The 25,213-nt window shown below is 50.4% G+C and overlaps 1 protein-coding gene and 1 pseudogene across 1 annotated transcript; both read right to left on the bottom strand.

The window, feature by feature from the left end:
• Positions 1-515: 515 nt before the first annotated feature.
• LOC110148258 (ras-related protein Rab-11A pseudogene) lies at positions 516-1,365 on the bottom strand (annotated as a pseudogene).
• A 10,149-nt stretch (positions 1,366-11,514) lies between these two features.
• Positions 11,515-24,124, bottom strand: STC2 (stanniocalcin 2). Its single transcript, XM_020900612.2, has 4 exons — positions 22,770-24,124; positions 20,583-20,725; positions 17,914-18,125; positions 11,515-12,673 (listed from the first exon to the last, which is right to left on the bottom strand). The coding sequence occupies exons 1-4, from the start codon at positions 22,918-22,920 to the stop codon at positions 12,271-12,273; spliced, it is 909 nt and encodes a 302-aa protein (XP_020756271.1). The 5' UTR covers positions 22,921-24,124; the 3' UTR covers positions 11,515-12,270.
• Between the last annotated feature and the right edge of the window lie 1,089 nt (positions 24,125-25,213).

Below are 25,213 nucleotides of genomic sequence, written 5' to 3'. Positions count from 1 at the left end.
CCTGGGAAGCCCCTTCCCTCTCTCCTGGGCTAGGTCTCTGCTTCCTGGATCTGATTATGTCTTTGTTCTAATTTTACTCCCTCATTTTGGCAGCATGCAGCCTTCAGGAGCTTCCTGTGAAAGGATATTTCAGAAGGAAAATTTTTGAGACCTGGCATGTTTGAAAAATATCTGGATTGTACTCTACTTAATTGATAATCTGACTAGGGATAGAGTTACTTTCCCACAGGATGCTGAAGCATGGCTCCTTTGTCTTTTGGTTTCCAAAGTTGCTGGTGAGAAGTCTGAGGCCTTACAAATTCTTTTTTTAAAAACTTTTAAATTCTGTACTGGGGTATAGGCGATTAACAATGTTGTGGTAATTTCAGCTGACCTACAAAGGGGCTCAGCCACACATATACATGTATCCATTCTCCCCCAAAGTCCCCTTGCATCCAGGCTGGCAGATAACATTGAGCAGAGTTCCCTATGCTATACAGCAGGTCATTGCTGGTTATCTGTTTTATTTATTTATTTATTTATTTTGACCACAAGAATTACAAATATATTTAAATCTCAGACCTGGGAATTGGACTACACACAGCCTTCTGGGGAGAAGGGAAACGCCTTATATGTTCTGACAGCACTGCACCTTTGGCTTGTTTTCAGTGGTTGGTGGAACATGAATAGGAACCACATTGTTGCTTGGAGACATGTCATTTTCACGTCTGTCTGGCATCTGCTTCTGAGAAACAATGCGGTATATCTCTGTCAAGATTGTCTGAAAAGCAGCTTCCACGTTTGTAGAGTCTAGAGCAGATGTCTCAATGAATGACAAACCATTTTTTTCTGCAAAAGTTCTTGCTTCATCTGTAGGAACTGCCCTGAGATGGCGCAATGGCGCAAATCACTCTTATTGCCCACAAGCATGATAACAATGTTACTGTCAGCGTGATCTCTCAGTTCTTTCAGCCACCGCTCTACATTTTCATACGTGAGATGTTTAGCAATGTCATAAACCAATAAGGCACCTACAGCTCCACGACAGTATGCTGATGTTATAGCACGGTATCGTTCTTGCCCTGCCGTGTCCCGTATTTGTGCCTTTATTGTTTTCCCATCAACCTGGATGCTTCTTGTTGCAAACTCTACCCCAGTGGTGCTCTTGCTTTCAAGATTAAACTCGTTTCGAGTAACTCGAGACAGGAGATTACTCTTTCCAACACCAGAATCTCCAATAAGAACAACTTTGAAGAGGTAGTCATACTCATCGTCGCGGGTGCCCATTGCACAGCCGAGAAGCGAAGGGGCGGAAGCAGCGGTGGTACCGGTGGGACCAGGGGGCGTCGCTGCAGGGGTAACCCGAACGCCGAGCTTCAGCTGCCGGACCGGTAAAGAACCCCTCCCTACCGCTGGGTTATCTGTTTTAAATATAGCAGTGTGTACATGTTGATCTTGATTCCTTGTATTTCTTTTCCACTCTTTGGAAGCATTTGGGCTTTTCCCCTTTCCCCTTAGGAATTTTGAACTTTCACAAGGATGCATGTGACTGGGGAGTTTTTCATTCACTGTCTTGGGTCCTCTTTAGGCCTCTTCAGTCTGAAAGCTCTTGTGCTTCAATTCTGTATTATTTATTAGACAATTTTCTCCCTACTATTTTCTCATTCCCTTATTCTGGAAGTCCTTCTGATTGGATAAATCTAGCTTGATCTTCTTTTTCTTCCATAATTAGTCTCTTTCTGAAGGATTTTCTTAAATTTACCTCGGTTGTTTTATTGATTTTTTTTTTCATTTTTCTCTGGTATACTTTAATTACCCAGAGCCCTTTATATTTATTTAAAAAATTTGTTTTCAGAGCTCTTTTTAGATGTCTGAATGTTTCTCTTTGCATCCCCCTAGGAAATGGAATGGCCATGAATGGCTGAGATGCATCCATGAGTGTAGGCAGGAAGCCTGCAGAAGCCAGTCTGGTCAAGGACTGAGGGAAGCAGGTAGGGAGAAAGACAGTAGGGAGTGATAAGAACTGTGGTGAGCTGGAATATGGGCTCAGGATTGATGGATATTATTTTTTAAATTTATTTGGATGCGTTGGGTCTTTTTAGTTGTGGTGAGTGGGATCTGCATTGCAGTGCTTGGCCTTAGTTGCCCTTGGTATGTGGGATTTTAGTTCCCTGCTCAGGGATCAAACCCATGTCCCCTACACTGGAAGGTGGAGTTTTAACTCCTGGACCACCAGGGAAGTCTCAGGATTGATGGATGTTAGTATATTTGAAGGGAAGCTGGAAATTTAGATTTTGATGGCTTCCCTGTGCTGGCAACTAATTTAACTTAAAAAAAAAAAATCAGTGTGTGAGTCAAACAAAACCTCAGGCTATATGTGACCTGTGAGCCTTCATTTTGTGAACTTCTAGTGGGGGCCTTCTGGTTTGCCAGGCAGTGTTACCTTCACTCTTGGACTTGTTTTGCACAACAACCTGGTAAAGCCTCTTACAAAAGGGCTGGTAGAACCTGTTTCAAGAATTGAATGCTCTGTTAAAGGATTTATTTTTGTTGTTTTGTTTTTTAATTATTTTTTTGCAGTATAGTTGATTTACAATGTTGTGTTAATTTCATGTGTAAAGTGATTCATATATATACACATATGTGTATATGAAAAGTGAAAGATAAAAGAATCTGAAAATGAACATATATATATATATTTCAGATTTTCAGATTCTTTCCCCATATAGGTTATTACAAAATATCATGTGCTGTACAGTGCTATATCCCATCCTATACTACAGGTCTTTGTTTATCTACTTCATATATATCCCCAAATCCCTAATTTATGCCCCTCTCAGCTTTCCCCAAGTTTGTTTTCTGTCTGTGAGTCTGTTTCTGTTTTGTAAATAAGTTCATTTGTGTAATTTTTATATTCCACGTGTAAGAGACATGTTTGCCTTTCTCTGTCTGACTTACTTCACCTAGCACCAAGTAAGTTAAAAAAAAAAGCGGGAGCGGTTCAGTTCTGTCCGACTCTTTGCTAGGTGCCTCTGTCCATGGAATTCTCCAGGCAAGGATACTAGAGTGGGTAGCCATCCCCTTCTCCTGGGAAATATTCCCTACCCAGGGTTCAAACCCAGGTCTCCTGCATTGCAGGCAGATTCCTTACCGTCTGAGCATCAGGGAAGGCTTAGTTTAAAACAGGCATTGGCTAAAGTTTAAGAAGGCTTGGCTATTAGATAGCTGTGGGAGGGTGCTGCTCATACTCCCTGCTGTGAAGAGTGTAACTGGTTCAGCCTCTGCCTGACACTCCTTCCAGCCCATCACTCTGTTCATGCCAAGCCACCCTCTTCCCAGGCTGCTCCTGGCAATGACTGAGCTCATGGTGGGGGTTGGGGCAGAGCTTGCCACTCCTGCCCACACAGAGCAGCATCCCTGGGCTCCCCACCCTCTTGGCTGAGACTTTCTCAGATCTGCCCTGCAGTCCTACTCAGCGCTCCTTCCTTCCCTCTCTCCCTTCCCAGGTGTCAGCCCTGCACTTTGGTCGGAGGCACCACCTGCCTGCTTCTTCTTTTCGCCTGACCTTTCACACTGTTTCTCTTAACAGATCTCTCACACTTTTAATTCTGTCTCTGCTTTCCCTCACCAAACCAGTTTCCGAGGTCCGGAGCCCTGGAAAGACAGGTGTGGCTGTGCTTCCCACGCTGCCTGTGGTTGTCTGTGGAGCAGGTCCCAGGCTGGTAAAGGAACGTCAGGGCGGCCACAGCTAGTGGGAGTGAGCTCAGAGGGCAGCCGGTCGGCCCCACGCTTTCAGTTTCTAGGTGTCTGAAACCCCCTGCCAGGTGCTGGCAGCCCTTTGAATGGACCAGAGGGACAGCTTCTAGTCTTGGAGGTGCTGGGATAACCGAGCATGTGGAGGGCCAGGAATTCTCTGCTGGTTTCCTGTTTTCTGCTAGAATGTAGGGCTACTGTCAGAGAGCTCTCTTACAAGTCAGGGGAGGCTTCCCACCCCAGCCTTGCTTCTGGACCGTGGGACAGCTGGCTTTGGTCTGTCGACCCCCTCCCGGTCCTCCCCTGCACGTGTTGTTGTGCTCCCCGGCAGGCTGGCCTCCCTGCTTCGTGTCCTCCTGGAAGGACACATGATGTTTTCTCCAGGAACAGGAGCCTCTGGGTAAATGCCGAGCAACTCGGAAAGGTTGACAGGGCTGATAGGCTTGTGCGAGGGGTTCACAGTTCTTCAGCCATGCTGAGCTGATCTCTTCTTCCTAATTTCTCCTCTTCTAGAAATGTGAGTTCCATGCTGGGGGGAGGTGGACCCCAGCATGAACCCAGCGCTGGGTGAGCTGGGGCATGGAGATACAGAGTTGTCAGCCAGTGGCTTCTCTATCTCTCTCTCTCTTTTTTTTTTAATGACCACCCTGCTCCCCCCTTTTGGCCACACCACGTGGCCTGTGGGATCTTATTTCCCCAAACCAGGGATGGAACCAGTCCCCGAACCACGGGACCACCAGGGAAGTCCCAACAGCTTCTCTTTATTCTCATGTTCTCATATCTCTTCGCAGTCTCCATTGACACTTCTGCAATCAAGGCCATCTGCCCTTGGCTGTTGGGGGCAGGGGGTTCGTGTTGAGAGTTGCATCAGCTTGCAGGGAGGGAGCCTGCTTCCATGCCTCCCCCACCCCCCAGGGTGTGGTGGATGGAATGAAGCCAGGAAGGAGTTGAAGGGCATCCTAGCCCCTTCTCCCAGCCTTGCCCTGCTGGGTGAGTGTGAGCCTGAATGTGAAATGAGTTTCTATCTAACTCCTCTGTGCAAAAACCTCCCCCGTCTTCAGAGTCAAACCTGTGGAGGAGCTTCTGCGCTGCTGGGTCAACCGCAGTGTTTCTCCTGCAGAGGTGGGCACCAGCCCCTGGGGACCCCGGACCTGGAGGGTCCGGGCCCCGAGGCCTGGCAAGCCTGGAAGATGCTCTTCATTTTTGAGGTGTTATTCTTGGTCTGGAAGCCCTCGTGAGCTTGTTAGCATTTTGCAGATTGTCCCCGCTTCGTCTGAGAAGGCATCTGGACCCTGTCCTGGGGCTCCATCTCATTGCTTTGTGCCTCTCATCGTTTCCCTTTTTAAAAACACATTTCTCTTTATTTCAGCTGAGTCATTTTCCTCCCCCTCCTTTTCTTCTTGACAGTCCCGGGAGCCGGAAGGAGTCCTGTCCCAAATCCTTGGCTCCTCCAGGCCAGATCTTTTCCAAATGTCAAACTCTCAGGAACCTTGGCACCCGGTGGAGTGGGCTCTGGCCCCGAATCTCTTTCCTCCCTCATCTCTGTCAGTCTCTCCTTTCTCATTAAGGAGCTTATGAACTGGCTTTTTTGTGGGTCCCTTGCCTTGAGGTTTGCAGAGGGAGAGCCTGGCAGGAAGGCCCTCTGCTCCCCAGCCTGTCGGTGGCTCCCCAGCCCAGTCTGCACTGGAGCAGCTCAGAGGCTGCTCTCACCCCTCTGGTTAGGCTCTGCTCCCTCATACCTGGTTCAGATCCCCACTGTGTGGGGCTGACCCTCTATCCTGGCTGTAGAAGACCTTGTACCTGCCTCAGAGAACCACCAGGACGATGGAAAGGTTGGGGTGGCTCATCCTCTCTGCGCTCTTGACTAGACGCAAGCCTTTCAAAATGGCCAGGAGAAATAATCCCCACCATTGACAAGGTACCCACGCTCTTCAAAGCATTGCCTGTGTATTGTAACTTTCATATAGCTTCAGTCATTTTCTCCTTACTACCCCTTGTGAGAGAAGTAGAGTGTCTGTCAGTTTCCTTATTTTGTAGCTGAGAAAGTTTATGTGATTTGCCAGGATCTCAGGGCCAGTCCTGACTTTTTTCAGTTGTTATTTAAAAAGAATAAAAAGATTTACCAGGTGCAAGACAAATGAATGGTTGGATTAATAGTCTGTCTCCTGACTCCAAAATTATTAGACTTCCCTGTGACCTTTAGTTCTGACACCCACCCACTGACTCACTGACATGTCCTTACAAGGACACATGTCCTTACAAGGACACAAGGATACATTTCCTTTAGGAGCTAAAGTGAATAGAAACTTATCTGATTTGACAATATGGCATCCTTTTGGACAAGAGGTTTCATTCATTCATTCATTCTAGCTGTGTGATGGCAGGGTCACTGCAGGGACATGAAATTGTGTGCAGAAGTGACAGTCTCTGCCCTTGTGACATTCATGTCCAAGAATAAAGTCCAAACCCTAGTTTATATCTGCAGAGTGTGCTGTAAAATTCTCCAGCCTCTCTTGGGGAAGTCAGTCACCATGAAAGAAGGGAGACTAACCACCCTGAAATGGCCATACTTTGCAAGGACTCAGGGGTGAGATGTCACGTGGAGAAAGAGCAAGAAGCAGGGGTGGGGCGCGGGGGGGGGGGGCGCTGGGAGCACTGAGTAATTATCTTGAAGGTCACGAACATCCATCTGGGAAGGCAGCTAACACCATCTGGGGAAGAGACCAACCACCCAGCAGAGCCCTTTCTAAGTTTCTGACCCACAAAACTGTGAGCAAAATAAAATCGTGGTCTCAATCTACTAAGTTTTGGGGTTGTTAATACAGCAAAAAGTGATCAGGACAGAGTTCCCGGGCCTAGTTATTCTCCCTGCACAAAGCCCTCTGTGGTGCCCTGCTCCTCTGCCGAGTATTCATCATGACTTGTGAGGTTAGCAAGCCGGCGGTCCCCATCCTTGTCGGTGTGCTGCTGCTTTTTACGTGGGCACTCCTGTGCTTTAAGAACCGCAGAAAACTCTGGAAACTCTCCAGTGGAACATGGAACTGGACAGTTCTCCTCTGTACCTTGTGAACAATTGACCTGCATCGGAATTCCTGGAGGGGCTTCTGTTGTCTCTCCCAAGCTTTAGCTCACCCAGGCAGACCTGATGTTAAATGCGGTGGGCACATGCCCAGCTCCCATGGGACAGCAGGGTTCATCCTGCTGAGTGAAACAGGGCCCATTTCATGCATCAGCTTAGGTTGGCTTTGTGGCTTTCCCCCGCATTTCTCTTTAGGGAGTGACTTTTGAGTTGTATGTTCTTTCTGTGGAGTCATAGAAACTGAACTTCTTATGCTAGCAGCCTCATATGACTCCTAGCCCTAGGCTTGTATTGATCTTTTCTCTGACCCCCACAGAACAATTTCACATGAAACTTGCTCTCTGGCCAAGACTTGTTCCCTCTTCAGTAGGAGGCTTTCTTTCTTTCTTTTTTTTTTGGAGGCTTTCTTTTTTGTCAACTTTAGAATAAATTCAGATTTTTGTCTCCAGATTGTGGGACCCACGGCTCCAGCTTCTTTTGAAAACTTTGCTTAAATCCAGCATATTTGGAAGAACTCATAGCCCTCCCACAGCCTCATCATCCCTGAACCAGTGGACTGGAGCAGTTCTGAGGGTCAGGGGGAGGGAGGTAGCTGCGTTTCTGAACACTGGGTGTATTTAACCCACATTTTCACATCAGGGATGTAATCGACAGATAGCAGACAATGCTGACTGAGCCCTGCCACCCCCTGCAGCTTGCTAGCCTTGTGATGGCTCTAGGCAAATGAAGATGCCTTTGGGCTTCAATTTTTTCATATGTAAAAGGAAGCTCAGACGTGATATCTGTGAAGCACCAAGCAGCACGGGGCACGTAAACTGCAGCCATCGTGATGAGGGCGATGGCGATGGTGAAGATTTCAGCGAAGCCTGACGTCTCAAGACAGGGCTGGTGAATGGGTGGGTTTAGTGGTGAAAACTCAGTCTGCAGGGTCACTCCAGCCAGCTACTCCCCAAAGGCTTTCCTTGGGAACATTTAAGCAGCATCTTAAAAAAAAAATCACTCATATGCACTGAAAAGCGATCAGACTCCGTGATTTTCCTCCCCTCCCTTAATCTGAACTAAAATCTGAGTCTTTGCAGAGAGGAAAGGTGAGAGCATCAATTTTCCTTTCCGTTCTAAAGCAGAATTCCTTGGAGGCCTGGTGCTATAAATATAAGAGTATAATTATTCTTTCTTTAAGCTCTGTGTAAAATAGAATCATACTGATTGGTTTAAATTAAAAATAAATTGTATGTGAAGAATCTGGGCCTGAGTAGGGGAAAGCATGTGGGCTTAGAGTCACAGATCCGGGTTCGAGTTCAGGTGTCCCCCGCCACCCCACCCCTGCCACTAGTCACACGGTTTGGGAGAAGTTGCTTTACTTTCCTGTACCTTGGTTTCTTCACCTGTAAAGTGGGGATAATAGCTGCTGCTTGTGGGACATAGTGGGGATGAGGTTACGTATGTAAGATGCCTGGCGTGGTGCTGAGGACATAGTAGGTATGCTGATGGTGGAGTAAACCATAGGATTAGTAAGTCAGGGACTCCAGCTCTCCAGCAGTGTTGAGGAAGGAAGAGGTGAGGAGGAGGCTTCCTTGCCTGTGCAGGGCCCCTGAGCTGTTTTCTGGCCAAGACTTAACTGCGTCCTCTCTAGGCTCCATCTGCAAGAAAGAGTAGCTGACTCCAAGGCCTATGGACTCCACAAGGAGCTGTGAGGACCACCCTGATGGCCCTGGGATAGGAGCTTTCAGGCTGGCCACAGAAGCTCAGCCTCCTCTTTGGTGGTTCAGGCAGGGTTTTGGACAGAGGCCCTGTGATGGAAGAAAAGCCCAGAGTAGTCTTCCTCCCTGAGTTCCTCTCCCTGTAAACTGAATGCTCACTATTAAATTTTTTAAACTGACATAAGATTGATTTACAATGTTGTATTATCTTTTGCTGTATAGCAAAGTGACTCAATTACACACACACACATATTCTTTTTCATATTATTTTCCATCACGGCTTATCATAGGATATTGAAAATAGTTCCCTGTTATACAGTAGGTCCTTGTTGTTTTTTCTTTTGGTTACACCATGTGGCTTGTGAGATCTTCTCCAACCAGGAATTGAACCTGGGCCATCACAGTGAAAGCCCAGAGTCTTAACCACAAGGCCACCAGGGAAGTCCTGGGGCCTTGTTTATCCATCCTATATGTAACAGTTTGCCTCTGTTAGGCCCAAGCTCCCAGCCCTCCCCCAGCCCCCTCCCCTTTGGCAGCCACACCTCTGTTCTCTTTGTCTGTGAGCCTGTTTCTGTTTCTTAGGTATCTGAACATCCAGCATTTTAAATGGACTCAAAGCCCACTGGCTCACAGCCATCCCCTTGGCCCATCCAAAGCTCTCTCAGACAAAAATGCTACTCAAGAGGAAGTCAGTTATTTAAAACCTTTATTAAGGCTTGGAGAAAGATAATGCAATGTGACAACGTACAGGTCCTGCTGCTTAAATCCATAACAGAAACAGATCTTATAACCTAGCCAGCCCACATGGTGCTGATGCTGAAATCACACGAGGGTTGCTCTTCCTTAGGAAATGGGTCCTGGAAGCGTTGTTTGGCCTTGTTGTTCTAAACGAGGCCTTTTCCTAGGTTCGAGCTGAAATTTCTGTGTGTGTGTCTGTGTGTGAAAGTACAGCTACAGCTCTGGGCTAGCATTTTCTATTTATTTAGTTTTGAGTGTCAGCATTTCACTCTACTAAGGCCTCTCACTTCAGAATAACAGGGCTATTTATTGATACAAAGGAGAGGTGTTCGGATCATCTTGTTAAGATGCAGGGCTCAAAATAAACATCATATCTTTATTTGGAAATCCACATCCTTCCTCAAAGGAAGGCTCAGGAGTAAATTTGTATGAAGTATGAAGCCCCAAGTGGAGGGTCTATTTTTAAGGACAACTTTGCTTACATTTTAGACTGTACAAATGCCTGAGTCCATGCTTACAGGAATTTGGATTTTCCTCAGTTTTGAGATAAAGAATCTCAGTAATAAATACTACTGTAGGCTTCAAAACATTTGGAACCAGAATGCAAGGATTTCTACCTGACTTTTGAGAAGAGACGAAGCAGTGGCATGAAAAAATATACAACAGCGATCAATGAGGGAGTTCAGATCAACACAGTAAGCGATTTTGTGCCTCGGGGGAAAACACTGAGATAATAAATACAAATGACAAATATTTACAACAGAAGGAACACATGGGGCATCAGTAGCGAACATGTAAAACATTTACACTGAGGAAAATATAAAAGTGATGCCTTTCACCCACCCAGCCCAGAAGCGGGCGAACAAATGAGCAGCTGACCCAGCAACGCGACAGAATGTTATTGCTTCAGCTTTTGAGTGATGTAAGGAAAACAGTCCACGTGCTGTGTGGCTTCAGACAGCCATGGTTTACGTTCAGTTGCCATGGAAGTCTGACACACCGGTCCTTCTCTCTCCGAAGGCAGAGCTGGATCAAGTGCAACATCTCCTCTGCTTTCTGCAACTCCAGCTCTTTCTAGGTGCTTCTCCCAGCCTCTGGTACCCCTCCCCCCAACAGATGGTTTCTTTCCAACATGGATCATGAAAGATTGGGAAAACGACGCTCTGGCACCTTGTCCTGGCAGCAGTGAGACTGGATTTAGGTTATATAAACACTAGCTGGGCTTTGGGTAAGGGCATTCTGTGGAACACATCATTTTTGAGTAGATAAATTTAGCCTCTTTATCTCTGGCCTCAGGTTGCTTTGAGGGAAAGCTATGAGTTGATATAAATGGAGGATGCATACTTTTTTGCCCAGTCACCAGAACAGCAGTCAGCAAACTCAGGCCCAAGAGCCAAATCCAGTTGGGCGCTTGTTAAATAAAAATTTAATGGAGTGGAGCCAAGCCTATTTGTTATGTGTTGTCTGTGTATGTTTCTGCTTTCAGGCAACAAAGGCTGAGTTGAGTAGCTGCAACAAAAACCATACAACCTGCCAAACTGAAAATAGTGTATTCACTATCTGGGCCTTTACAGACAAGGTTTGCTGACCCCTGTTCCAGAAGGACCTGGCCCAGAACATCCATCCATTCCTTGCAATACTGGGCTCCTATTTGAGTACTGGCTGCAAGAAAGGATAAGCTTTGTCAGGAAAGAGAAGAAAAGGCCTATCTCTGAGACCTCTTCAGTAACCACAAGACACCGGTTGCCAATGCTTTCTGTTCTAATCCTTTCCCTGTTCTCAGTTCTGTCTCTCCTCCCTGCTTTTCTTTGTCCACTCTGACTCCTTTTCTCATTGCTAAATTTTCATTCTGGATCTGGGAAATCTTGTCCCCCAGTGATGTGCAGCAGTCTCCTCCATTTACATAAAAGGTCGGCGTTCCCTGGTGAAAATTAAGAGTAGTCCTTCTGGGTTCCCCTTTTCCAGCCTCTAGCATGGACAGGCCAGCTTTCCAACTCGGCCCAATGGAACCCAGGGTCCGCCTTGGCTGAGGGTCAAGGCGAGGTACCGAAAGGCAAAGGGAACTCTGTCAAATGCACTCCTGGGTGCATTTTTTTTCCAGGGTGGGCTTTGCGCTAGTGGCAATGAGCCCATGTCAGGCAGTCAGACATAAAGCTACATCACTTTTTGATTACTTTAAAAATAGCACTAAAAAAAAAAAAATTCAGCCCCCAAAGATGGGTTGCTTTTTGCTTTCTTTTGAGCTGGTTTTAATGACCCAGTTGCTTGTTTGAAAGCTATTTATTTAGACGACAGATACGGAGATGTAACTGGATAAATAAAAAAAGTGAAATTGAGGCTCGAAGCAGTGGTTAAAATACAAACACACAGGGGTCACTCCCTGCAGCAGGGTCCCCCAGACAGAACAATGGCTCAGAAATTACACTTAGAATCCTTGCCACCCCCACAACCCCCTGCCCCATCCCAAGTTACTCCAAACCTCAAGGTCCCATGCAAGAAACTGGATTTCTGTTTGGCACCAGGCACCCACACGGCCCTGCCCCCGCTCCACCCTCCAGATTCCCAGAGAGGTTTGCACACCCACTCCTGCGCGGGAATCTAGCTGCGCTCCGCTAGGACCGCACAGAAGCTGGGGCGGAGGGGGGCGGGGGGGGGCCAGCACCAAGCGCTCAGTCTGGCCCCCCGGGGGTCACCCCGCCCCTCGCATCACCTCCCAGGGCAAAGAGAGCCGCAAGCCACAGCCCAGGGTCTCCGCGGATGGGAAGAAGGCAAAGTTGCGAGGAGGGCGACCTCCCGTTGGATCGTGTGGGTGCGGGACACCCCAGGCACCACCGGGCCCTCGCTGCTGCCCAGGGAGCCTCCGCCTCACCTGTTCATGCCGTTAACATACACGTAAGTCCGCACTCCCCATCACATCCTGCGAGTGATAGCCCCCCTCTTTAATGGCAAATGTTTTGGAATGTCCAGAGAGAAGAAAATGGACGGCGTGGAGGAAAAGATTTCCCGGCCGGGCCTTTCGTTTCACCTCCGGATATCGGAATACTCAGACTGTTCATCCTCCCACTCGCTGCTTCCAGAAGTTCCCTGGGCCCCGGGGCCGGCCGCTCTGCCCCGGGCGTGGGCGTTGGGGTGGCTCTTGCTACCTCGCTCACCCTTGGCTCCTCGGCTGGTCTCCCGACTGCTGGGCTCTGCGAGGTGGTGCCCCATTTCCGCGGGGTGGCCCCTGGAGAGCTTGGCCCTGTCGCCCTGGAGCTGGCGCTCGGGCGGCGCCGTGGGGGGTCTCTGGATGGCCGAGGTGCAGAAACTCAGGATGGAGCACAGGCTTCCCCAGCTCTGCTCACACTGAGCCTGGACGCTGTGGGTGATGGCCTCCTTCACCTCCTCGCCACAGGTCAGCAGCAGGTTCACTAGGTCCACGTAGGGTCTGGGGATTGAGAGAGAGACCTGGGCTGGAGAAGGAAGGCCTCCTGTGGGCTGCGGAGGGCAGGACCCACACGAGGGGAGGGACCTGGCCGATGCTTCACTTGGGTTTGGTTTGGCAAAAGATGTTCCTGGAATTACTGCTAGTCTTTACCTGGATTCTGTGGAGTACTGGGCTCCCTGCCAGGCACTGGAGGGAACTGGAGCCTGGGAGAGGGAGCCCGCCACAAGAAAAAGGGCCCCTGACAATACACAGGTGTCTGTGCTAGAAGCCTAGAAGTCCTGAGGAGTGAGGCGCACAGCTGTGGGAATGAGGCGGGTCTGCCCGTTTCTGCTGTGCTCCGTCGTCTCTGACTCTCTGCGATTCCCGTGGACTGTAGCCCGCCAGGCTCCTCTGTCCATGGGGATTCTCCAGGCAAAAATACTGGAGTGGGTTGACATGTCCTCCTCCAGGGGATCTTCCTAACCCAGGGACCAAACCCAGGTCTCCCACTTTGCAGGAGGATTCTTCACTGTGTGAGCCCCCAGGCCTGTTTAGTGTGTGCTAGCTAGGATTTTAGCAGGACAGGAAATGGGTCTTGGAGCCGGTGGAATATTACTTATGCAAATAGTGAAGGGCCTTAAATACTAAACTGAGGAGGCTTTATGGCAGGGAAGTGAGACTGGCTGGCTTTGCACTCGGTGTCCTTCTCCTTGATAAGCCTAATCTAAGTGACACTCCCAAAAATCAACTTTCCCCCTGTGTGTATTTGTCCCTGGTTTGGGCTCATGATAATGAAGGGTGTTTGGGGAAGTTTCTGGATGCATTCTCCTTTGTATCTGGAGGCGTCTGGAACAGGTGAAGGGCGGGGCTGGGGTGTAGATTCCAACCAAGATTTCCCTTCCTTGGTGGCAAGAGGCTGAGGTGGGGGAGTGGCTGTCTGAACAGCTCTATTCTTTGGGTCTGGGCTTCCCCACAAAGGGAGGTGAGGGCTGGTCTGGCAGAGAGGGGCCTCTGTGCTTGGGACGAGAGCCAGCTGTCTGTGAAATATGCATGCTTGGTTCCCAGGGGGGAGGACCAGTTGCTCAGGCCATCTTTAGGAAAAGTGCTGAAGGAGGAATGACTACGTACCTTCCTCCTGGGGGTGGAGATGTGTGCAGAAAGCCGGAGCAGTGTGCCTATTTTGGGGCCCATCTGGCAAAAGGTGCCCCCTGCAATGGGATCTCCTGGCCAACTCACCAAGCCTTTCTTACATCTCACTGGACTCAAAATCCCCAAGGTATGGGGAGGGGTATGGCATGTTCCAGATGGCTAACAAGCTTTCTTAAGCAGCTCTCACTGGCAGAATTTCTGGGTCCATCTGACCATGCATTGGGCCATCCCCTTGGGCAGGGGATCAGTCTGGCACGTAAGATCACTTATAAGAACAAGACTTTTTTTTCCCTCGGTGAGCCTGCACCAGGGGAGGCTGCACTACAGTCCATTTGAATCTTTTCTCTGCATGTTGGCAGTTGTCGCCCAGCAGGAAGGGCAGATTGTTTTAAGACTTGTGACGCAGTTTGCTGCCATTTTTATGAATTAGTCCTCAAGTTGTAATTGAGTGAACTGCCCTCATTCATAGCTAGAAGAGCAGAGACATGGCGGGGTAGAAAGTGGCTTTTGGAAACTTCTGGGCCGAGAAGGCCTGGGGCTGGGCTGAGAGCGGAGAGGAGGAATGTTCCGGCTGACAGAGATCAAGCTGCCTTTTAAGGCTTACTTGATGCCTTTGGAGTCGGAGAGTCTGGGCTCAGCTGATGAGCAGGGTGCTGAAAGTCTTGAAGACAGGCCCCTAACCGTGACAAGGACAGTGATGACCCAAGTTGACTTCAGCTAAGAGAGGGGGGCGTGGGCACACGAGGGAAGTGCTCCCTGAATGTCTGTTTCCTTCCATCTTTTGAAAACTAGCAACTGACAGCCTCAGGGACAAGTTTACCGAGTGTCTGCTAGAGCACCATTGGGATTTTAGCACCTGAGCCTGCCTGCCACCTCCTGCGGCTAGATAAGCAGATCATGGAGACTAAGCATCTGTCTTTTGGGGATGCTTTTTTCCAAGTTTCTTTCCCTAGAGTAAGGAGAGGAAGGGCCCTCCTGGGAATCCACGGACTGCCTCTTGGCCTCCTTCAGCAGGGGATCCTGCCTGCCAGACGAGCTTGCTGAATCCCAAGGCGGATCCCAGAAGGCTGGACTACCCCACGCTCTTTTCTGCCCTTGGCGCTCTCTGCCGAGGAGAAAGCTGTGAACCATGGGGAGGGGTGTGTTCATCTAAGCTGTGTTTCAAGCTGGCATGGTGCCTTCTCAGGCTGCTAGCTCAGCCCGTGTCTAATGACAAAGCCCAGCTCTCTCCACTGGGCGTCAGCAAGGCTAAAGGGTTTTTAAAAATACTTGGAGGGGGATGTGCCTGGAGGCTGCCAGTACCCAGTGACAGGGTGTCTGATGGCCAGGCGGGTGATAGGGAGAAAGTGGGAGGGAAGGGGCAAGGGGAGCAGAGTGTGTGAAGGAAGTCGCTAACTGAATGTGAGCATTTTAGGGGTTAGGGGAGGGTCAGGTTGAGGGATGCGGGTGATATGGATTCTAGGATGACTATGATTTCCTTCTCTCTAGAGGGAAGAGCAAATTCAGTTTTCATTTTCTTATCTGTGGCCAACGTCATACATTCTTAAATGGCCTTCTTGATATTGGGGACTGATGGGATTTTTGGTGCCCAAATCAGTTAAGATAGTTAAGAAAAACTAAAAAAAAATTCAGTTCAACTTTAAATACTAGTTGACAGAGTGTGCAGTTGCAGCTTCAGAAGGGAAGGCAGTGGAATTTTGTGGGGAGCTAGAATTGCTGGCTTAGCAGGAGAAATTGCATGTAGTCACATTGAGTATTTAAGAAAAAGGTCCAGGTTTGCTTCTGGGGTAGACCACCTGCATTTCCAGAGCAGGGTGGGGTTGGGGCTATGTGGGCTCTAAGTGATGCATGGAGCCTTTTGGAAGTAAGGGTCCCATGGACGATGTTTCCATGGAGGAGACAAAAGACAGCCATAATGCTTTCTGTCTTCTTAAATGCAAAGGTGGGGTGGGGTGGCAAAACCCCTCAAAACCTTCAGTTTTCCCAAAGAAGACTTTTCTCCAAAGAAACAAAAGTCTTCTTGGCTCCAGGAATGTGTTACAGAATTACAAACTAGGGGCCCGTCACCCATTTTTGAGGCCAACAAACTATCTCTGATGGAGGAGAATAAGTTGAAGACAAATGAACTTCATGCGTTTCTCAGCAATGGAGTGTCTGCCTCTTGCAGGGGCACCTTGAAGGAAGGAAACGTCAGTGTTCTGCTTGTGTAACAGGACTGTTTTTGAAAAAAGGGGAAAAAGTCCTGCTGCATTTGGGGACCAATGAGCCTTTAGTTGGTCTAGTGGGGAGAATGGAGGCCAGGACAAGGAGGTTTGAGGTCCATTCCTGACAACTGGCTTCAGAATCACCAATTCCCAAGTTGGAAATTAGGAATTGAACCTCAGAGCAAGATCTTTAACTTCTTAGCTTCACTTTCTTTGTTGCACGGGGTTAGTATTCTCTTGCTTGTAGCACTGTTGGGAAAGGTAAATGAGATTATCTAGGCCAAGTCCCTGGCCAACGGCCTGGCCAACTCAGAAAATGAGAGTTATTGTTATTGCTATTGTTGTTGATGCAATTGTTGGTTTGATTCTTTACAGAAATTTGGAAGAATAGAAAATATTTTTATTGGGCATTAGTATAACTCAGGCTTCCTAGGTGGTGCTGGTGGTAAAGAATGCGACTGCCAATGAAGGAAATGCAAGAGATGTGGGCTCGATCCCTAGGTCAGGAAAATCCCCTGGAGTAGGAAATGGCAACCTGCTCCAGTATTCTTGCCTGGAAAATCCATGACAGAGGAGCCTGGTGGGCTACAATCCATTGGGTCACAAAGACTCAGACATGACTGAGCAGCTGAGAACACAGTGTAACTCAAGGCAAAGGCAACATCACTTTGCTCCTGGCAAGAGCTGCCTATAGAGATTCATGGTGACTCTAATAATTCTAACACAGTACCAGGGATGTTGCAAGGTACCTAGAGCCTTATAACCAAGTGGAAAATGACAGGGGATGGTTGCTCTTCTCTGTGGTCTAAGTGGTATGGATGGGATGGAGAGTGGCCTGTTTAGTGACATAGTTGAGGGAGGCTATGGCACAAACTAAGGAGCAAGGGTTGATAATACTGTACTGATTTGGCCCAGTGAGTCACTGGGCAAAGACAAACAGTGCAGTAACTTGTACTGGGCTGCTTAGCTAGTACCTTGCTTTCTGCCCTGAGGTCCCCAAGGAAGGAGCCATTGTAACTATCATGGGCTACTGTGTTAGGAGCCAACTAGGCTTTCATTTGCTTTACTACTCTGCAAAAATTTAGGGTACTGTAGGGATGTTTTTAAACATCCTGGGTTTATGATTGAATTACAAGTCTTCCAAAGAGTTTGTTCCTATCCCCTCATTTTGGCATAAAGATGTTTAGCTGATTAAAGTTTTTATCATTTGTTTTGCATTTTCTCTGGGAGGGCATGGATGTTGAAGGTGAATTGGACATTCTAAGGGAAAGCAGAGCTTATGGAGACAAGGGAAAAAGCTACTGGTATTTAAGAGTATAAGTCCTGGAGCTGGACTGCAGGGTCCTCATCATTGTCTGTGTGACCTTCATCACAGTGAATCTCAGTTTCTTCATCTGTAAAATGGAGATGAAAACGGTACCTAGCTCACGGTGCTGTCATGAAGATCAAGTGAAAAATTCATATGAAGCCTCAGCACAATGCCTGGCACTCAGTACATCCTCAGTATATATTACCAGCCCATGGCCATATGCTGGGGCACCTACATGGCAGCTCGGAACACTCAGGACTGTTGGGGTCCTGGCTGACGGAAAGGAAAGGTATTCCTGAATTCCACACGTTTCACGCTCAGTGAAACAGATTTCCTGTTGCTATTGCTTAGGATTTTGAAACTGATGGTGGAAATTTCTTTTGCTTTTCCTGAAGAGCCGGAAAGGGACTCTGAGGGGAGTCAGTGCAGCTTTCTGTGGTAAACCACAACCTCCCCATTTCATAGGAGAGTTCAGCCTCTACTAGTCAACCCAAACTGAAGAAGACTGTCTCCGGACCGCAGCAGACCTCTCCTCCCTCCGTCCACGTTGCAGCATCACCCCAGCCCACCCCCGCCCCACCCCACAGGGCGGCACTCACTCATGCAGCAGCAAGTCCTTGAAGTGGATCATTTCCACCATCACCCGGATGTTCTCCTGTGCGGCAGCGCACAGGTCGTGCTTGAGGTAGCATTCCCGCTGTAACTGGAACACCATCTCCTTGATGGCTGGACACTTCCGGCTTATGCAGCTGAATCTGTGCCGCAGAGCATGGGCCTTACACTTCAAGGCATCTTTGATGAAGGACTTGCCCTGCGAGGGGAGGGGGCAGGGGAGGGGGACAGGGGTGGAAGAGACCAGTCCTTATTACACGCTTTGACATTCTGAGCCTTGTTGGGCTTACATGGGGTTTTTCTGACAACCGAACCTCAAGGTCACATCCAGACGGACATCCTTGCAGGTGAGAGGCTGAGGCTACATCAGAGGTCTGTCCACAGTGATGTGAGACCTCTGCCTTCGGTCCCAAAGGATGTTACCTGGGAGACTGACATGGTTGCTTCCTTCCTCCCAAACACCTCTACTAGCCTCCCTCGTCCTGGGGCTCCCGTGGCCCTCTGTCCTCAAGGAAGCCCAGTATTGACTGTATGGTGGCAACATTTCTGAAATTTTCTGAGGGAAATTTGGGCAGGCATAAGCCCAGAGCTCCTTGGCGGTGTGTGGCAAGAATTTTTCCCAGGTGCCTTCATGTCCAGATCTCACATCTTTCCTGCTCCTTCTAGTGATGTCAAGGTCGGGTGTGAGCTGGGCCTGCCTTTCCTGCCTCAGTGCCTCCCGCCGACCCCAACCCGTACTCTCTCTCTCCTCCTCCTAGCCTTTAAGGAGGAGCATTCTTTTCCTTTTTGAAAGCAATTTGACTCCTTTAAACTGTTAGGATTACTGCCTCTAAAAGGCCCGCCTGGCATACTGCCTGCCAGCATCTGGAGCCTGAACTGCCCGGCTGACGGCCCCTCCCCCTCCCCCCAGGCCTCCGAGTGGCGAAGGCAGCCAGGCATACATCTGGCCTGCAGTTCTCTTTCCTGGCAACCCCGCGAGATTGTTCTCATCCTAGAGAGGAGACAGCTGTTGGGGGTGTGGAGGCGAGCCCCGGCCGTTGGCTTCCTTATCAACCTCGAGGGGCACAGAGGCACCGTGGGATACCCATCCAGGGATCCTCACACCCCATCTTCTATAGAAGTGAGCTGTCATTGGAGAGGTCACCCCTGTTTTTCAGACAGACCTGGAAGTAACGGAGTTGAGAAAGTAAATGGGTTAAGTTGGAATTGGGACACCGGCCAGCACCTTTATTTCAGTCCTCTTCTGTAGAAGCAGCTGAAAGGTCTACAGATAGAGTCTGATCACTGAAAAGCCACCTCATGGTGATTCCCTTTCCTCTGACGCGCCAGTGGGAGCCAAATAGGGTGGAGGGTAGGGCGTGCCGGTTGATTAAGTAGTTATGGGCCGAGACCTGACTTGAAAGGGATGCTTCTAACTTGAGAACATACTCCCGTTGGTTGAGGAAAAAAAGGAAGATGAATGTATGCGAGGGCTGCAGCAATCTGTTCTCAGTATTCTTCCCTGACATCCTGTGGGATTGCCCTGAAATACACATCTTTCCTCCGGATTTCCTATTACGTTTCCTAATTCCAGTTAATCCAGAAGGGATGCTTTATTAGGGCATCTCAAGGAGTTCAAACACTTTCCTCCTCTTTCCTTCCCTGGTTTCCCCTGCTGGCACCCCACATCCTCTGCAGGGGAGGCTGCCAGCCCTGTCGCATCCCTTCCTGGTTCCCAGGCGTTGCTTTGTTAGGCTGTCTGCAGGATGTCAGTACATGGTAACTGGTGCTGTTCATAAGTCACACCTCAACTGTTGGCCTCATCCAAACAGTCATGGCTCTCCCATGAAACGACAACGGGGTACTTCACAGTGCATATACAGGCTGGGGAGGACATGAAGGAGATGAACCTGATGCTCCGCTCCACCTGAAACGTGTTCGAACGTCGTGCACTGGAGCCGTAAGGTTACTTGTTGGGTTCTTTTCCTACCCATGCAGCATCCAGGCTTTTACCCTGGGGACCCTGGGATAAGTGAAGTGGGTCAGGCCCTGACTATATTTGTTATATAGAGCGGGACTCACTCAGGGTTCCAACTTTTCAGGTTGGGAGAGGAGGATCTGCTACTTAGGAGGAAGAAAAACGTGCTCTCTGGAGGCCCTGATTTATCCATGCTGCCTGCCCACATGTCCTCTAGGAGATGATGAATTTCCACAAATTTCAAGTCTGTTTTATTCTTGCCTATTAGGTGAAAATAGCTTTTGGCATGTTTAATTGGAGTCCCTGACCTTCCCTGCCCTACCCCCAGCCTAATGCTATGGTCCTTGCAGATTGGGTTCTGGGTAGCCAGACAGTGTATGTGCCTTATTATTTATGATGAGTTTTCTCTGCTAAGACTCCTCAAACAATTGTTCAGCTTGGTCTCCATCCCACTCTGTGTGTGCACACACAGGTGAAGGGTGGAGGAAGACTCGGCCGATACGACAGGTCCAGAAAGCTGAACCCCAGGAGTGCAGTGGGGAGTCGCTGGCAGCCTGCTGCACACCTGGGGGTCTCTGGCCAGTATGAAAACCCACCATGACGATCAGCTAGGAAACTCTGTTAACAGGCTTTTCCAGTGAACGTTTCAGTCATGCTCTGCTAACCCAAAACATTCTTGGTGCTCAATATGGTTTTTACCTGGGCATCAAATTTTCCAGCGTTGTGCAGAAAAGTCATGCAAATTCCATGTAAGCCCCGAATCTCACAAGAGTTGTTCTCGAAACATTCAAACACGCCACATCCCACATCGCCAGCGCTGACCAAACAGTGCTGGATTTCCGCTAAAATGAGAATTACATACAATCATATACAAAATTCTCTGCCATGCTGGCGAATGCAGAGAGATGCTGGTGGAAATAAAAGTAATGACTAAAAGGAAAATTAAGAAAGAGTGTTAGAAATGACTGTTTCAGGATCCAAAAACCAAGGAAAGAAAATTTCATCACTTAATCTACTTATGAAGATAACTAGTATTTGTAAATATTTGTAAAAATTAGCCAGACCTACATTACAAAAGTCACAAGAGAAGTTAGGTCAGAACACTCCATTTTTTCATCCTTCTCATCTTATTAAAGTATTTGTGGGAATACTTAGTTTGACAGCTGCAGATATTTCAGCTTTCTAAACCCACTGACAAAAATAAAATTTCAACCCATTAGCTTGGTCTTTGCCGTCTGTCCTTCATCAATGAAATACTCTTCTGTACTTGGATGAAGCTGCTGCTATTAAATCACAGCCATTTCCTTCCTGACCCCCAAATGAGAGCGTCCAAAAAGCAGTTTCAATTTAGCTTTATGATTCAACACCTAAAAATCAAAACAAAATTCCTATTAAGGCAGCGCCTCCAAACCATTCGCATTAAAAATACCAGGCTAGGGAAACTGCGGTTTGCTTGCAAGCAGGCTCAGGAGTCGAGTCAGATAGGGGTTAGCCTGCAGAAACGCAACCTTTGCAGTTCGAGGTTCCTTTTTAACAGCGATCTGGGGTGAGATGTCGCTTAATTCCCTAGACTTCTCGCGACCCGGGTGTCCGCTGCCCTTCTTTGTAGAATGTGGCCCTAATTCGTCTCTCTGAAAGGACAGGCTGAGAGGGAGTTAACTGTCAGGCTGCAAAGCCTCTCTCCCTTCCCTCCCCCTACCCAATTCCCTGACTTAAACCAACCACAAAATTACATCAGAAGAGTATATTTTGGAAGAAGGGCGGGTCGGAGGAGATAATCCGCATTCAGATTAAATCTGCCGAGAGAAAGAGGGGAGTGCATTTGTTGAGGGTCACCAACTAGCGAAAATCACGTTTGATTCTCAGGGGAAGCTCTGGGAGGGGGAAAGGTGGGTGAGATTCCTAGGACGAGCGGGGCGCGAGCCGGGGTGCTGGCATCCGCCCCTGGAGGTGGAGGACGGCCGGACGGTCCCATGCGCGGCCCCGGCGCGCCGGCCAGGAGCGCGCAGGGCCGCGGTTCACTCGCTCCCGGCGCCCCTAAAGGGCACTCGTGCATTCCTGCTCGTGCGGTGAGCGCACGCACGGCACCGCCGGGTTCGCAGGCCCCCTGAATAAAGGGAGGGCCGTGAAGAGCGAAGAAGCGCTAGGCAGATTTTCTTCCTCTCCCGGGGGCTGGGAAAAGGGCCAGCCCCGTGCCCTGCACGCCTGGTTGTGCTTGGCAGCTCGGGGGTAAGCGGAGAGCCGGTCGAGCAGCTGCCGCGCACGGTTCGGGCCGTGTCACCATTTCTTCTCTTGCTGACCTGCCCTGGAGCCAGGGACGGAGGCAGCGCCGCAGAGGTACGCTTTACTCCACCCGCCCCTGCCCCTTCCGAAAGGAATGCCCCACAAGGGGGAAAGTTCGCCTTGCCATTTGTCTCGCCTACAAAGTTCTTGGATGTCGGGCATCTTTTGAGGAGGGGGAGAAGCAGTCCTGCCGCAGCCGGCCGGCTGGGAAGAGAACTTCTTCGGTTCAGGGCGCAGCTCGGTAGCGGGGACGCTCCGTGCCGCCTGCAAGCCGGTTAGGATGGAGCAGGGAGGTTTGAACCGGTCCGGGGACGCTGAAGCTGGCATTGGCCGCGTCATGCGGTGCTTCATTTACCCTCGATCACGGGAGGATAGCAACAAGTCCTGCCCCAGCCATTTCATCACCCGGCCAGCACGTGCGGATTCCGGGCGCGCGGAGCCGGGTGTGGACCTCGCGCTTTCCTCTTCACGCCCCGCTCCACCCCAAGAGTTTGAGCGACCCAGAGTGGGCGCCCAGTTCTGGGCGAAGCGCCCGGGGCGCGCTGCGTTGGTGCGGGATGTCTTCTCCCAGCAGCTCCCCGCCGCCGGGGCGCACGCGCTTACCTGTGTTCTGCAAGGACAGACGGCCTTTCTGCTGGGAGCCCCTGTCTTGGGGACCTTCGGGGGGGTTGGTGGCGTCGGTCCCTCGAGCTGGATCGAAGGTAACCAGCACCAAAGCCAGGGTCACGAACTGGCCCAGCCGCTCGGCACACATGGTTCTTGGTGTAAATCTCCAGCCCGGAGACCTGGATTCTTTGTGCTCTCCTCCGCCTCTTCCTCCTCCTTCGCCGCTTCCCCTCCTCCTCCCACTCTTCCTCCCGGCTCGCCTTTTCCCTCCTCGCGGCCGCGGCTCGGATAGAGGTTACCCAGCGCCCTCCCGTAGCTCTCCGGAGAGCATGTGACCAGGCCGTTAGCAGCGCCGCGAGTGCCGGGCAATGGCAGGGACGGTGCCTCAAATATCCCTGGAAGCTCTGGTGTCACTTGAATGAAGGAGTCGAGCAGGTGTTGTCCCGGCGGCTGGACCAATCCGAGACCCCCGCCCGTTTGACAACACGGCTGGGAGGCGGGGCCTGCGCCCAACTACTACAGGAGGAAGCCGAGCGCCGCTGGGAGCGCCCGACAAAGTTGCCGACCTGGCGGTGGCCACGCGTTTGCGTGCGTGTGTGAGTGTGTGAGAGCGCGGCCGGAGATACATGCGCGTGTGCGGGTGCTCCAAGGCAATGGCCGAACGGACTTAACTAAAAGCGAATCCTAGCTCCGGTTGCAGCTAAAGAAAGGCGAGAGGGGATGGTCTGCGCTGGGACAGCGTCCCCCGTCCCCTCCATCCCCCTCGGGCTCCTGGCTCGCATCACCCCCGCAACGGGCTGGCAGTTTCCTCTTTCTGCCTCTTGTAATTTAGTTAAGATTTCCAGCCCCGAGGCCTTGACAGATTGGAGAAGTTTCCTGGACACAGTGGTGCTGGGGGCAAGCTGGGCACAGATGGGAATTCCTGGCGGTGTGATGCTTTGCATTAAAAACAAAAAAATCCTCCAAACTATTTTAAGATAGGAGCAGAAGCACTAGATACAGGACTCCGCTGGAGCGGTTGCTCCATCTTCCTCTTTTCGCCCCTCCGTGGTGGGCCTTGCCACACTTTAGGTGCCAGATTCTTGCCCCTCCCTCAATCCAGACGGATTCTGGGCTGGGCTGCAGGGATCCAGGTGAGAGACTGGACTTGCATCATTTACAGGCGGGTGGCAGGGAGGCCCAGGCAGCCCTGAGTCAGCCCGCGGCGGAGCATCGCGTGCCCCAGAGGCTGGAGCTTGAAAGGCAACTTTACGCGTCTCCAAACATACTCTTCCATTTTCCCAAAGCGCTACTCGCCGCCGCGTTCTGTGTTCCCTTTACTCTTCATTCATCGGATGGTAAAGGTTAAAAAAAAAAAAAAAATTCTCCCCAAACCCTAAAACCAGAACGCGAGGAAATTCTCTCCATCTCTTCTCCTTTCTTGCTCGAGCTCCCTCCCCAAGCACGGCCGGCGCTGGGCTGCCCTCGACTGCTTTCTCGCCCCGGCTGGCGGAAGCAGGGAGAAAGTTGGGCGCCGCTCGGAGCGCCTCTTCCCCCGCTGTGTGTGTACGTGTGCACGCTCACGTCTCCCCCGCGCCGAGGCCGGGGACAGGAACTGCTCCGGGCACCGTCAGTCCGACGGCGCAGCTCTGGGGGCTCGTGGGGCAGGGGGAGGGCGGGGACGCGAGGGCTGCGCCGCTCACCCCGGGTCGCCGCGCTTTCGCCCCTCCCCCGCCGTCTCCACCCTCCTGCAGAACAGGTGAGCTTGGGTACCAGCTCCAAACCCCCACCCCCGCCCCGCTCCCAGCCCGCGCCCTCTGCGGTAATGCGCCCCGGAGGTTTCATCACCCACTGCCCGCGACGACGCGGCGCTGGGTCTCCGCGGCGGGGCGCAACGAGCGCCTCGTTGGGGCAGCCTTGTGACACAGTTGGGGGAGGGGGTGCTGAGACGCAGGGGCCAGGTCGTCCTCTGTCAACCGTTCGGCTTGCCAAGCTCCCCTCCCGAGGTCCCGGATGCAGGAGGGAGTTAGGAACCGGGATGGGGGCAGGGTGGGCACCAGTGGCTGCGGCTGTCCGGTGTCCAGCGGCCCAGAGGTGGGAGGAATGATAGGAGGGGGTGGGAAAGGCACCTTCGAGTAGGCCCTCCCAGGGGTTGCAGCACCTGGGAGCTCGCTGCTGTCCACCATCCCCACCCGATTTCAGAACCCCAGGAAAGGATCACTTTGAATGTCTGAGTTTGTGTCGTGACAAAGAGCTGACCACTCATGCCCGTGATTCCAATAACAATTACATCTTACAGCCTCAAGAGTTTGAGGGGAAGGAGGTGGGGTACAAGTCCATTATATTAATAATAGGTGGTGCACACTTTCCACTCTGCTTTTGTTTGGATATTTATTTCCTTTATTAGTTTATGAAACACCATCTCCTGTAGATTCTTAAGAGACAAAACATAACAAAAAACC

This window comes from Odocoileus virginianus, chromosome 14 (assembly GCF_023699985.2).
Source record: "Odocoileus virginianus isolate 20LAN1187 ecotype Illinois chromosome 14, Ovbor_1.2, whole genome shotgun sequence".
In the NCBI taxonomy this organism is placed as follows: domain Eukaryota; kingdom Metazoa; phylum Chordata; class Mammalia; order Artiodactyla; family Cervidae; genus Odocoileus; species Odocoileus virginianus.
This window is presented reverse-complemented; position numbering and strand designations above follow the sequence as displayed.